Here is a 14,389-nt window from a genome sequence, read left to right as displayed (position 1 = left end):
CTTGCGATGTCCTGTTTGACAGCAGTTCAATTACCAGGAAGTCGGATTTCTCCTCCACCACACAGTTGTTGTAAGAACATCTGTGGGTGGATTTTTGCTTCCAGCAAACAAGATGGAAAAAAAGTCAAGGAGAGCTGTGTCACAACAATCTTCACAAAGCTCTCGCAATATAGAGGAAAGTTTATACTGGGAACTTATATTGGGAAGTTATATTGGGAACTTTCTTTGAGTATCAGGGGGCGAAATGCTGAAAAATACTTTGGGGATAAAACTGGACCCACTGGAGAAGAAAAGAAGTAACAGAGAGTCAAACCTGAGGTAGAAGACTGATTTAGTGGAACGCTCCTGGTAGACAAACATGTTCTTCCTGTTGACCACGCAGAAGGCATTCAACACAGAGCGCAGGGCCTGGATCGCTGCGACAGGAAGACAGAAACATCCACGTTTACAGAACAAATCCACTGATTTAGGAACATCATCTTTGCTGGATTAAAACAGAGAAAGATTCTAATAAGCACATAATTGATGTAAATATGAGAACTGCACATCAAGTACACACTCAGAACAACCACAGTCCCAACTGCAGCCCACTGCAACAACCAGCGTCCAACAGGACGTTACAGCAGTCGCTGCTGTGACTCGAGTCACTGCTCAGTCACAAGCACTTATTTCTTCAGCTCTCTGTATCAAAGATTAGTCCAGGCCTCGGTATCATACTGGAATTGAAAAAGTTGGATCATAACCTGAGCGAAAATGTGGCAGTGAGCCATGAAAAAGAGCCCACATGTTCCCAGTTAAAGCCAATTAAAATGCATGGATTCATAGCTACAGGTGAACATTTAATAACAGAATTACAAATCCTGTTTTTGCTTTGGAGCCATTTAAAGCCTACACAGCGACTCCTCGGAGTAAGTAAGAAGAGATTTATAATACACTGAACTGAAATGACTGCACGCGTTTAAAGCCGAGCACCCGGACGTTCCTCTCACCTCTGGCCACTCCCATGTTGGGTCCCATCTTGAGGCGGGGGTGAATGTGGATGATTGTGCGCCAAACCACATCGCAGGCAAAGTGCCCTGGGATAAACTGCATGGTAGCAGCCAGATAATCTCTGGCCTGGTAGCTCTCCTCTGTGCTGTAGTCTGTGGTTAGAGAAATACCAATATTTACAACTTTATTTGCAGAGGACTAACTGCAAAGAGGCGACATTATAGTGCAACATGACAGAAGACTGCAAATGTCTTATAGGCTGTGAAACCCTTTGTGAGGAATCCCAGCGTTAATATAAAACACTGTAAAACTACCTGCAGCTTGTTCTCACTCACCATCAGCGGTGTTGAGCCTCTGCCTGCAGTGAGGCTCATTCTTCCAGATGTCTTCCTCACTCTCAGCCACCAGCAGCTTGTTACACAGATGGCTGTCGTGCAGGTCCTGGAGCAGCATACGCTACAAAAACACAGAGTGTGCAAACACCGAGCAGTAGACTGAAAATGCAAGTTTCAATCTTCTTAAATGTCTGAAAATGATCCAGTAATTAACCTCCTAGGACCTGCGTCCACATATGTGGACATCACATTTTGGGTTATTTAGACTAAAATACTCAATTTTGCTCTACAAGGGCCTGATATCCACTTACGAGGACATTATGCTGCTACAAACAATGAAAGAGACGCAGCTTCGGGTGCTGCAGTAACTACCTGATTCACAACTCTGCACATTTCTCCGATCTTCCTGACCACCATTTGATGCAGCTGTAAGCATTCAGGCAACTCCTGCTCTTCCTCCTTCTTCTCCAGCTCCTCGGTGCCGACCTCTTTTCCCTCACTGAAGCATCTGTAACGACACAACACACCCAAAGGATGAACAGCCGTGATCAAAGTTATGAAAGTAAGCTCAGACTTGTTTTTAGTGCTTCTAGTGTCAGAAAGGAAAAACTTTTGACTAAAAGAAAAATGAAAAATAAGAAAGAGTCAAAGGAAAACAACATTTGTATTTGATAGTCATAAAGATAACATCTGGCGACCTCCCATTAATGGCGAGTTTGACACCGTAGTATATATCAGTCGACTGTTGGAACATTTTCCAGGTTTTTCCAAGCGTACATGCATCGACCGAGACCGCCATCACTAACTTCTGATCCAAACTCGACTTTGATATGACAGAAACCGGAAGAGCCACAAGGGTTACAAGAGCTACAGAGCTGATAACTGGGAGCCATCCAGAAATACCATTACACCTGACAACATGACCTACAAACAGACTGTACTGTTAAATAATAAGAACTTCAAATAACTGGAAGTAAATCTTATTAGCACTGTGATGTTTCATGGATCAAATCCTTTCATGGTCACGAAGCACATAGTAGAAGTTACAGTAACAACATGCAATAATAAGGTATGTAGTAAGTGTTTCAATTAAGAATAACTGGTTACCAGTCTGGACTTAGTCTGGAAGATAAGTCACAGAAAGTCAGAGCAAAGCTATTCACAGAGTTCATGTTTATAAACCATGAAAAATATTACATGAGTTTAATCTCTCCGCTTCTCAGAGAGGTTTAAAGCAAATCTTTGAGCAGCCAGGTCAAAAAACTATTACCACTAAAAAAGAAAAATGAGAAGCTTGTGTAGTGAAAATTGTGTTGCAAATGAATAATGCATTTAATATCTGAGTGCACAAATGTGAAAAAAGAGAAATGCAATCTGACTTCTCAACGTCTACCTCTCTGCAAGTCAGGACTGTCCAGCTCCAGGCCTCGAGGGCCGGCGTCCTGCAGGTTTTAGATGTGATCCAACACAGCTGATTTAAACGGCTAAATTACTTCCTCAGCATGTCGTGAAGTTCCCCGGAGACCTGGTAATGAACTCATCATGTGATTCAAGTGTGCTGACCCGGGGTGAGATCTAAAACCTGCAGGACACCGGCCCTCGAGGCCTGGAGTCGGACACCCTGCTTTAAACGGTTCTGATTTTTCATGTCTATAAAAATAAAAACGGATCCTTAAACAGGGGCTTCTTTGAAAACTTGTTACAGTTGTTTTAAAACCTGTATAGTTGTTTTTAGGTCACTTGTTACTAAATGAATGAAAAATGGGAATCACTAAATGACTCTGACCTGGAGTGGGAGTACACCGTCACTCTGTCCTGGTGGATCTTAACAATGAGCCAGAAGTCTGGCATAAGCCGGGCCTGGCACTCCTGTTCATCCAGGGTGGGGCTCTCACACTCAGAGTCGCTGCTGCCACCATCATAACCTGTCAACACAGCATTACGTCTGTATTTAACATCTTTCCACCATTCTTCTGAAGACGCATTGACATGAACCGTCTATAACATAAGAATTAAGACTCTGTAAAGCAGACACTTTGAACCTTTCAGACTGCAGGTGTTTATATGACTCTCCCCCACAGGGAGCCTCTCACTCAGCTTTGTGCAGCACTTACCCTGCATGTCTGAGTCCAGGCTGCCTTGGCTGGAGACGACACTCTGGACTCGACTCGGCCTGAGTTTGCCGCCACCTGAGGAGAGAAAACAAGAAGTGATAGTGGAGCGCGTCTCTGTTCTACGCAGATTAAACTACAGAGCTGAAACCCGAACAGTGCACCACGCTGAAAGAATCGGTTACTGTTACGATTCCTTCACATTTTACTTTTACATGGACTTTATTTTTTTAATACTTGTATTTATTAAGATTTATTATGCATTATGTTTATCTTTTTATATGAAGTTTCTTTTTTTACTGACCAACTTCTGGAATGAATAAAGTACAAATGTAAGGTGTTTTATCATCACTGGACATGATGATGACACACGTGCAACAAAACAGTGAAACAAGCAAACCTAAACAGGTATGAATGTGAAACTCACTGTGAGAGGCCGACTGCACGGACTCAGCCAGGCTGACACTCGAGGGGGTCTTTGGGGGTGAGCTGGCCTCTGTGCAGCTCTCTGCCTGCAGCTGGGGGGTACTGGGCTGACCTCTGTCCCCAACCATGCTAACAGAGTCATCTGCTTCAGGCTTCAAGGCTGCAACTGATTCACCAGCGTCCGGAGTCGTGTCACTGAGAGCATCAGCAGCAACACTGGCTGGCTTCCTGTCCTCACTCTGCACAGAGTTCAAGTAAAAGTTAGAGTCATTCTGTCTGATAAACTCCTGCAGATAAACTCTACCAACTACACGTCTTAAAACTTAACCTGATTTATTTCTGATCATGGATTTATGCTGATGTCAATAATAACATAAAAACAAACTGAATGCACAGCTGGACAGATGAAGGCTGATCTGATGTATTTTCCCTCCTCTGCACATCACAGTCACTGATGTATCTAACCTCACTGTCGGCCTGAGCTTCTGCTTCACTCTCGAGCGTCGTGGTCTCCGCCTGAGCTGCAGCACTGCAGGATATGGTGGCGGCAGCAGGGTGTTGTGGGGGGGATGCAGTGCTCTCAGACAGCCTCTCGGTCTCCCGGATCCTCTGTGGGTGCAGTCTGCTCAGAGACATATAGTAGAAGCCGGCCTGTTCTCCATTTAACACATAGCCAGAGAAAGACATCCTACGAAACTCCTGCAAGATAAACAAACGTTGTACTTTATATTCATACGTCCATCTATACAGAAATAACAAACCTCTGTGCATGCCTGTGAATCAGCCTGTAGGCACATATGCAAGAACAAAATTAAAGATTCATTAATTAACTCCTATCATGTTCTCATACAAATATGTGCAGACATGTTTTTGTAGAACATTCCTGGAGAAACTTTGTTTTGTCTCAAGTTTAAATCCTGTTTGTTCTTCTTGCCTCTTTGAATTTTTCCAGCGACTGTTCAGGCCCAAAGACAAACTGAAGCGGGACTTCCTCACAGTGACAGTGCGGTCGACCGCTGGAGCGTAAAACGTGCTCCGCCACTTTCTGCAGCGTGGCCGGGCCGATGACCCGAGAGTGACGCAGAGCAGAGACGATCTCATCCTCCAGCAGCCAGCGGATCTGAATCACACCGAGAGAAACCAGGATAAGAGCAGCACTGCTAGTGTGTGTGTGTGTGTGTGTGTGTGTGTGTGTGTGTGTGTGTGTGCATGTACAGTAACAGCAGGAAGCACAGATATCTGTTCAGTGAATTTTTCACAAAGACTATTAGAAATGCTCTTGTGAAGTGTACGAACGCTGGACGCTTCAGTAATGTGGAAAAGCTGCCCACCTGTCACGTGTGTGAGGACTCACCTCGTCCATTGTGGCCAGGATTGCCAACTTGTGGGGAAGTGGGAGTTTGGATAAGGGGTCACCAGAGATGCCGTTGACACCTCCTCCCCTCAGACTGTCCAGCACGGCCATCAGCTCCTCGTCAGAGCGATAGGAGGAGGGCTGCCCTGGTGAACGATTCATGCTGCTCTCTGAGGTGTACCTACACACGGAGACAGTTGACGTGAACATCATGGAGTCCACACTCAGACTGACTCAAAGACGCAGTGCGTGCATGGGTCTCCCGCCAACAGCTTCACTCTGGTGCTGCTGCTAATCATCACTTCCAATCCCGTCAATTTAATCTAAAATAAGCAATAACTACTGAACATGAAGACAAAAATTACAATTGATTATTTTTGTCACATCGGTTTTTAGGTTTACACGATGATAGAAACAATAATAACTTGGTAGCAGGAAATTAGCAGTCTTTGAATGAAAAATGACTGAAATAAGATATTTTCTGTGGATAAAATAATCAATTCAACTTAAAAAAATGAAATAAATAAAAGGAAACAGCACGTGTTTAATTGTAGTAAAATGAATGGAGTGATATTTCAGATGTGCTGGTGTAGTCATCAGTGAAATACCGACACAGCCACAACTGTTGCTTTGCTTTTCTAAGGCTTGTTGGAGTCCATCTTCCAACTGTCAGTTCAGCCTTTTCTATAACTGTTCAGTGAGATCCAGACTCATGCTGCAGTGTTTTCTTAGATGTGCATTATGGATGATTATATACAGGCAGATAGAGGTCCAGGGTCCTGAGTGGGGTGTGTCTTAAAATGAAGCTCCGCCTCCATCTCACAGAGCTGTTTTTTACTTTCAAAGCTTGTGATTTGCTAAAATGCTCTCATTGAGATTCATCTGTCCGACATTTATTCATCTCTTCATCTGGCTGCGACTATTGCAGCTGTCACAGACGGTGTACACCTTGGACAGGTCACCAGCAGAGCTAACGAGCACTAGGACTGGGTAACATAAACGTTGACAAACTGTGGTCCAGTTTGTCGTGTTTCTCTTTCAAAGGTGTTCCTGGTTCATCTCTGCTGGAGCCACTTTAATTCAGAGAGCAGTGCAGAAAGACCCTTTGTTCTCTGAAAGGGTCTGTTTTTGGTTCATGTTCAGCTTTCCTTTCATTCTGTTTGCTTTTTGTGGTCAAATCCAGGAAAGTGAGTAAAGTCCTGCCCAAAGAGGCATCAATAACTCTTTAAAGGCCATTTGAGAAATTCACTGCAGAATAAGCAACGTCACCAGTTTGTCTTTATTTCTGCTCCGTGTCACCACTTTTAAAAAGGTCAAAGTGTGATTTCATTAAAATCCTTCCAACGCTCCTACAAAGGATCTTTACTGCAATCGATCAGGATGTAAAATTGAGATTAAAAAAATTGGATTTTGCACACGACCTGTTATGATGGAAGTCCGCCATGGCTTCGATCTCCAGAGGCAGCGTCAGAACAAAAATATCCAGCGTGACTGAGAGTTCGTTCAGATCTACAGACTGCACCGCCTCAGCATTCTCCAGGCAGGAAATGACCTCACCTGCAAACACAACTGTGACGTAAGCTCGGGAACAAAATTAACAGTGTGAAGAAGAAGCTCTTTAAAGGGTCCAAAGTGGTGATTTACAAAAGCTAAACAGTAACACAGCTTCAGATATGCTTCCTTGCACAGAAAGAAGCCACTTAGGTGGAAAGCAGTCAGCTGCACTCACCCAGGCACGTGGGCAGCGTCTGCATGGGCACGGAGCCATGGCAGCTCTTCATGTTGACAGAGCAGGTGATGTGAACAAACAGTGGTGGCATGTCCAGCTGTGGGGCCTCGTTCTCCAGCAGGGACTCTCCCTCCAGGATGCTGAACGAGTCCTGGTCCTGGTTCACAGTGTTGGAGTCAGACAGGGACTGGTCCTCACCCTCTCCCTGGGAGCTGTTGCCTGGGTGCTCCTCATACTCCACCACCAGATCTGTGTCGCTCTCCGTCATTATGCAGGAAGACGGCACATTTTCTGCAAGTGTAGCAAGACAACTTTAAAGTAGTCCTAAGAATCATAAACTCTGCAAACTCTTTTTGTTGTTTCACGTCTTTGGTTAAATAAGGTTTTAGGAAAGACTTTATTTTACTTTCAGGCTTTTTAATGACCCACAGGGACCACGTGGATCCTGCCTGTTATGCATTGTTGTGCATATGTGGGCTACATGCCGACTACGGGAAAAGCGACCCCCGTCTTGACGTTGTTCTCTCGATAACGCAGGACTGCATTGGGCGTTCCAGGAAATAAAGGACTCCACATGAACGTCTGGAATTCCTGAAGGTTACTCACTGAGTTATAACTTATGTGTTTGTGTCAGTGTCTAACAGTAAAGGCATATAACTGTATATGAATACACAGACGAGTATCAGACACCTGTACAGAAATCATTTTACTGCTACAATATAACCTGCATTATTAACATTGTATTAGTAATCTATCCCACAGCACTGATGTTGCATTAGAGATGCTTATTAAAGTTATTGCCACCATGTTAACCTTTTTATTACAGGTGCAGCTATAATTATTTTATACACATTGCATGTTTGTGCTCATTCAGAGTTGATGCTCAGTCTCTTAAAGAAGGTTTTAAGCTTTGTGAAGCGCTATGTCCTCACAATCTATAGTGTAGGTGACCTGGAGCACAGAAGGATAAACAGCGTACACGCTTACAAACACATAATCCTGCCAGGCCAAAGGCCCGAAATTCATTTAGCTTCTAACTGCATTTCAGTTTGCTTGGTAACAGATGACAGAAGACAAGGACAAGCCCTCAGGGACCGTCTAGGCTTGAAATTTACTGCCATGTATGGAAGGTGTTATAGAAAGAGGAACTTCTGTGTCTCTTTTTAGCTGTCTAAGATGTACCATTTACTGCAATCGATGTATTTGATCTGTAATCGATGTATTTGATCTGTAATCGACGTGAGAAGGGGCGTTAACCCTGATGTTATAAAAGCATTTTCAAGTGTGTTCTTAGCAGGAGACGTGTGCTGATGTGATGCTGCAGACTTCTTCTCCTGTGTGCGTTCGACCTCACTCTTCTGGGCCTCTGCTGTTTGTTTCATTGCTCCACATTTATTGAAGTCGGGACACCTCAAAAGGAGGCGATGTGTCTCGCGTTTCTAAAGCATGAAACAGAAGTCGCTGAAATAACGACGCATAAGGCTGATTAAAAACTAACCGATGAAGCACTAACTGGATATTAAATGTGAAATGAGCCGTGCTAAAATGATCAGTTTAACTGGGCTCGGCCTCAGAGTCTTCCTCATCTTCACCCTGCTTTGAGTTAAAGAAGCAACACCTTCTACACTTTTCTCCCAGACACTGAAGTCACCATAACGATTGCTTTCCATTATAAAAAGCCACTTGTGTAACGCTCACGAGCAGGCAGGTGCTGTTATTGACTGGAGAGAAATATCTGAAATTTAGTGCTCAGAGCACAGGATGGACGGCTGCTGAAAATTCACTCGTTTTATTTTCCCTTTCTATCAATCTCACATTTTATCTTTTGTAGCCTCCAACAACAACAACAGCCCTTTTGTTGAGTCACGTTTTCACAGTAATTTCGATGATTCCACTATCAGCCTTTTGGCTACAGGTTATCAACAGCTACAGGAGGAAGAAAAGAAACAACAAACACAAAAAAGCTACGATACTCCTGCACAGAAGCTTCAGGGAAGCTTAGCAGTATAACAACTTGTGCTTAATGAAGGACGAAACATGAAAGGTCCTCCACTTTAATATTTGTTACTGCTGAACACTGAACAACTGAATGTGTGACCACAGTGCTGACGGGAGACTAACAACAAACCCAAACTAAAGGCAAACGTCTCAGAACGGCCTTTACCGTCTTCAGTGGCGGGCTCAGCTTCTGACAGCAGCTCTTCACTCGCCCGTCTTTTCATCTCGCCGTCCTCCGACTCCTGTGAAGGAAAATCAGAGCAGCAAGGTTCATGCTCAGATATAGAGATATAGACTCATCTCTCTCTTCGGTTTGCTTCTCTGAAATAAACAGTTTTTAGTTTCCCCCCAACATCTGATTTGTCCAAATCCTTGATGATATCCATCCCTCTTTATAACATCTAACCTGCTATGTGACGCATGATATTGTAGCAAATTTACAGCAAACTCACCTCTTTCTTGGATGAAGGTGGAGAGTAGTAGAAGTAGTGTGGGTTGGAAGGAACACTTTTGAAATACTGAGAAAGGATCTCCATGAATTTATCCTGACAACAGTTTAAAATTGAAATGATAATTATTTAAAGCCGTTAGCTTTCTGGTCCAAGAATCAGCTTTAAGGAACTGAAGAGTACAGGATTCCCCTTCAGACACTACCTGTATAATTTTGTGCAGATCTGGATACACGTCACACGTGGGTTGTGTCTGCAGCAGCGTTAGAGGGAATTCTGGTATCGCTCCTTTCTTGGGCTCTTCCTTGATCGGTGGAGATGTAGGAGCAGAGGAATCAGGAACTCTTCTGGATTCAGCCTCACTGGTGTCCTCCACTTCAGTACTGCAGCCAGAAATATCACACAATTAATAACTGTGTCAGTTAACATGAATCTTATTGCAGACTGACCTTAAAACAGTCGTTATAAAAGTGCTTTGGAAGGGAAAAAGCCAACACACTGACAGCAGACTTATGAACTGGAACGTGTTAACAGATGTGACTCATCAAAGGACAATTAGCAACATCGTGCGGTGGTTTGTTGCTTTATTTGAATGATGACTGGTGAAAGGGAAACATGCATTTATCACTTCTCAAACAGCTCTGACATCCTGGAGGTCTCAGAGCGCCACATTATTCCAACAGAGCAGCCCACTGTGGGAGCACAGGCCCACCGGTGGCAGACTGCATTTAGGAAACAGACACCATCTATACTTCTTACATTACAAACATTTTCATGAAGCTAAATGACACTAAAACTCTGCTTAGTTGTATCATAGTTTTGTGCTGTGTTCGTTCTTTCGGCTCCTGTCAGAGATCTCATCCTGGTAAACTGGAGCTCTTCTTCCCCACGCTCGCTTGCTTGCAGGGGCTGGTCTGGAGGTCTAATGTTATAGTTTTTACTGCAGTTTACTAAGTCTTTCCCTGACCATGTAAAGCACAGTGAGAAGACGAGTGCTTGGAAGTGTGACTACAAGAAACAAAGATTTGTTTATAATAGAACTAAACCCTCTTTTTACAGAAAAGTGGAGAATAAATAAAGTTCATTAATATAACAAACGAATCAAAGTATGTTTGAGTCACACCAACATCAGCACATGTGAAGAAAAACCTGACGTAGGCCTCTGTGGATGTGAATTCACCAGCTCAGACAGCACCACCTGCTGGACAGTTTAAATCATTACCAAATGACTAAACTATGCTGATGGTTTGCATGCCACTAGCCCCAGATAAACAGATCCACAGACGGATGGGCAGAAACGTGGGTTACTCCCTATGCTGAGATGTTTTATGTAAACCAAAATATAAGAAGGTGATAAGCTGTAACTTAACTTTGTTAAATAGAAGCAACTCATTTCTCAAAGACTGGCATGTGTCTGATTCTGATGATTGGCTTCACCTGCATGAAGAGGCCACTTTATCATCCAGTTGCTCCCCCTCAGCTTCACCAAGGATAAACGTGGCAGGGCTCCTTGAAGCTTTCAGAGGCCCTCCTCCCCATGCTGGAGTCTTGCCGTGTTCCCTGAAGACCCTGATGTGTCCACATAGCGTCTGCAGGAAGGAGGTGATGTCGATCTCCTGCAGCGATTCTTCACAGTAGTCCATCGCCATCAGGACGTCCTGGGAGCTGATGTTGTAGGACTGCTGCAGGCTGCGGTATACACCTGACAAGAACATGGACGCGTAACCAAACGACGCTCGGACGAGTTTCAGTCACTGTATTTTAACACCTGTGAAATCATGGACGACTGTGACATGTTGCACTGCTGTGATGGACTTAACCTTAGATCCTGTGTGTGTTTTGGTGGAGTAAGGATTTTTCTTTTTGACTACTCAGTTAAGCTTGAAGCATTCGTGTTGGTGGACACAGATCACCTTTGACGTAGCTCTGGTGGTAATGCTCCTGCAGCATGCTGCAGTAGTTGGCCAGCTCCTTGTGTTTGTGAGGCTGAGACAGGAGGTCGGTCCAAGGAGACGGACTGCTGCGATCCTGAGATAGAGACCTGCTGGGGAACAACAGCACAGAAAAGACACTGAGAAGAGGAACCCGGGTCTGACAGGATGATGAAGGATCAGTTGAACCCACAAGGATAGATTACGTTAGTACATAAAACCTCAATTTCACACATGTAGAAAACAGTGCTGGTTAAAATACAGACAGTTCCACTGCACCTAGTTTTGCATAAGCACTTACATGTAAGCATGAACCCATATCTGCACCACAGTACAGGCCCAGTCACAAGGCCGAGAGACCAGTCGATGAAACCCTCACAAGCCAAAATCCTTCTGACCGACTGCTAAATGGCCGACATGCATTTCCCAAAGCAAATAAATTTGAATGTTTCCATGTTAACCAGTGGTTGTTGACTGGTCTCTATGCTTATGTGACTGGGACTGGGGATTAAGCATCATCGAAGGAGCCAATAAGCCTGTGAGGGACAGCTGAACCTCCACAGCAAGCATCTGAAGCGCTGAATTAGGGGAGGAGCAAACATGATTTATCAGGTCAAAGTCAGGGAGAGACGAGTCATTTAACAATATTTCTATTTTTAACCCAAGTGTAGAAGTTATTTGTGTGTGTTTATAGGTTTGTAGTTTAAACTTAAAATAAGACACAAACATCTAAACAACAGTCTTAATTCAGTATTGACACCCAGAGTTAACTGTTAGTTAAGCACAGGAAGTCTTTTATTGTTTCCCAGTCAACCCATTCTAAGTATTAGGATAGACTCCAGTATGCTTCTGTTTATAAACATCAGCATGACTTTACATGTTTACAAATATGTCATGGCCCCATGCTGTCAGTTTAAGCATCACCAGTCTCTGCATTCCCGCTACATCAGTGGTTCACAAACTGTGGTACGCGTACCACTGGTGGTACTTTGGCTCCATCTAGTGGTACGTGGGAAGTCTCCAGATTAAATGATATCTGGCACGTTCTGGTTCAAACGTACAGCTCTGCTGTCACTTCCAACATGAATGAAGACAGAAAACTAAACAGCAGTGACGTTTGTAGGGTTACTGAAGTTGGGCTAGCTGGTAGATAATGATGTGCTACGTGATCGCTAGCCACACAGCTATGTTAGCATAATATAAACAAGCTAACTTTTCTTCCACTGGATAAACGTTAACCTGAGGGTTCCTGATGGTTCGAGACAAATGCAATCGCATGGCAGGATGCTGTAAACGGACCAAACTTCAGCAGGAGAACAACTGAGATAATCCATCCACAACACGAGGTTAGTCATTAATATACTGCTGCTGGGCTGCAGCTACATCGTAAGGGTTTAAACACTGAGCTGTAAAATGAACAGTGATGATTAAAACCGAGAGAGGCCGACAGTGATCACTGACTGTTTTTACGGGCTTGTTGAGATTAGAACAAGGTACAAAGTATTAAAACATGTTAAAAACACAGCAGCCTTAATAAACACGGAGCAGTTTGTTCAGACGTCATCACTTAACGATTGGCTATCCCACCTGCTGTTTTAATGCAGCACAGTTGTTATTATTATTATGACGTGTCACATCCTGTTCATGACAGTTAAAATAAATAACATTCATATAAGAAATAAAACTGTCTCGTGTAAACTGCATGTGGTGTTAAATAGGCTGATCTGCACTGTTCAGAGTGCAGTGTCTGTGTGACACTCTTATATAGAATAACAGGTATCAATAATCATCCCTGACAAATATCCTGCCGACCTAACAGAGTTTGGCTTCAAATATCACTACAATCCACATTCAGTGTTTCTGAGGTGCACCAGTAAATACTGCCAACTATTTTAAACTATTGCTGTCAGCTTCAAGCATGCAGTGAGTGCTGTTTCACACAGAAAACTGAATTATTGCATTACTCAGTCACACCAGCACAAATAATGTAAACAGAAAGTTTGATCTGTCCACATCATCTCTTTGAATTAAAACTATAGTTCATGTGTAATCCTTGGCTCATCAGCAGTGAGGCTGGTTCTGCACTAAAACAAATTACAAAGCTGAAGAGCAGCAGACAAAACTGCAGCCTGTGATAGTATCAGTGTTAATACATATAAATGCAGCGAGTCCAGCATCCCGCTGAGACTGTCATAATTCATGTTCGTGGATAAAAACCTTGTATATAAAACATGGATGTAGATCCCAGGTTTAAATATCAGTCTAAACTGGAAGTGTCTTAAACCTGCATTCCTTCCCCCATCCCACAGGAAGTGACTGTCTGAGGCAATTTTGATTTACAACCTCAAAAAAAACACGTCTTGGTATTTATGATACCAAACATCATTTTTTATGTCTTATTCAGTAGGACAGGAGAGCAGGCATGAAGGCAAGGCCACAGTTTTAAGAGACTTCAACAATGTCAGAGCTCCAAATAAGCAACAGAAGAAGAAATGTGACCCTTTGATGAGCGTCTGTGGTTTTCTCTGATGTTTGCAGCAACAGGAGGAAGCACAGACAGGCCCGGGGAGTAGATGCTTTCACCAGCCTAGTTTTAGGAAAGCCACACTGTCCCGCTCTACAAGCGCATCCCTAAGTTGCCAGAAGTGTCCAGAGAAAGCTGAGCAGCCCCTCAGCAGACAGAAGGAGAGCAGACAGACAGACAGTGTGCTACCTGAACTTCATCTGCTGACACATCTCCCAGGACTCTGCATCTCGGGCTCTATTCTCACCCGTGAAGACAACCAGAGACACACATGTTAACATCTCCACTGCAACAATCCAAGGCTCACAGTGCGTCACACAATCATGACAAAGCCTAATTACAACACGGCTCCTCTTCGTCTAGTACTTCTAAGACTGGGTTAGATGATCCATATTCAGTATTTGGTGACGGTTTTTGTGTTCCAGGCAATAACAGTGTCATTATTATGAGATAGCCAAGGTTACAAAAAGACCCAAATATATACAATAATTCTATAAGACCTTCTTATCATTTTATAATTGTAACTGGCAACACAACTGTAA

The 14,389-nt window shown here is 43.5% G+C and overlaps 1 protein-coding gene across 1 annotated transcript in view; it reads right to left on the bottom strand.

The window, feature by feature from the left end:
• szt2 (SZT2 subunit of KICSTOR complex) overlaps nucleotides 1-14,389 on the bottom strand; it is a 106,800-nt gene that overhangs the window by 70,226 nt on the left and 22,185 nt on the right. Inside the window, exons 28-45 of the mRNA XM_040029788.1 lie at nucleotides 14,037-14,084; nucleotides 11,306-11,436; nucleotides 10,830-11,094; nucleotides 9,598-9,775; nucleotides 9,396-9,488; nucleotides 9,110-9,185; nucleotides 6,946-7,236; nucleotides 6,638-6,773; nucleotides 5,217-5,397; nucleotides 4,797-4,982; nucleotides 4,328-4,561; nucleotides 3,864-4,101; nucleotides 3,440-3,514; nucleotides 3,112-3,250; nucleotides 1,698-1,833; nucleotides 1,326-1,446; nucleotides 990-1,142; nucleotides 314-416 (exon numbers count right to left, since the gene is read on the bottom strand). Of these exons, the coding sequence (XP_039885722.1) occupies nucleotides 314-416; nucleotides 990-1,142; nucleotides 1,326-1,446; nucleotides 1,698-1,833; nucleotides 3,112-3,250; nucleotides 3,440-3,514; nucleotides 3,864-4,101; nucleotides 4,328-4,561; nucleotides 4,797-4,982; nucleotides 5,217-5,397; nucleotides 6,638-6,773; nucleotides 6,946-7,236; nucleotides 9,110-9,185; nucleotides 9,396-9,488; nucleotides 9,598-9,775; nucleotides 10,830-11,094; nucleotides 11,306-11,436; nucleotides 14,037-14,084 (2,784 nt within the window). The remainder of the gene's footprint in view (nucleotides 1-313; nucleotides 417-989; nucleotides 1,143-1,325; nucleotides 1,447-1,697; nucleotides 1,834-3,111; nucleotides 3,251-3,439; nucleotides 3,515-3,863; nucleotides 4,102-4,327; nucleotides 4,562-4,796; nucleotides 4,983-5,216; nucleotides 5,398-6,637; nucleotides 6,774-6,945; nucleotides 7,237-9,109; nucleotides 9,186-9,395; nucleotides 9,489-9,597; nucleotides 9,776-10,829; nucleotides 11,095-11,305; nucleotides 11,437-14,036; nucleotides 14,085-14,389) is intronic.

This window comes from Simochromis diagramma, unplaced genomic scaffold, assembly GCF_900408965.1.
Source record: "Simochromis diagramma unplaced genomic scaffold, fSimDia1.1 OVJJ01000334.1, whole genome shotgun sequence".
Lineage (NCBI taxonomy): Eukaryota > Metazoa > Chordata > Actinopteri > Cichliformes > Cichlidae > Simochromis > Simochromis diagramma.
This window is presented reverse-complemented; position numbering and strand designations above follow the sequence as displayed.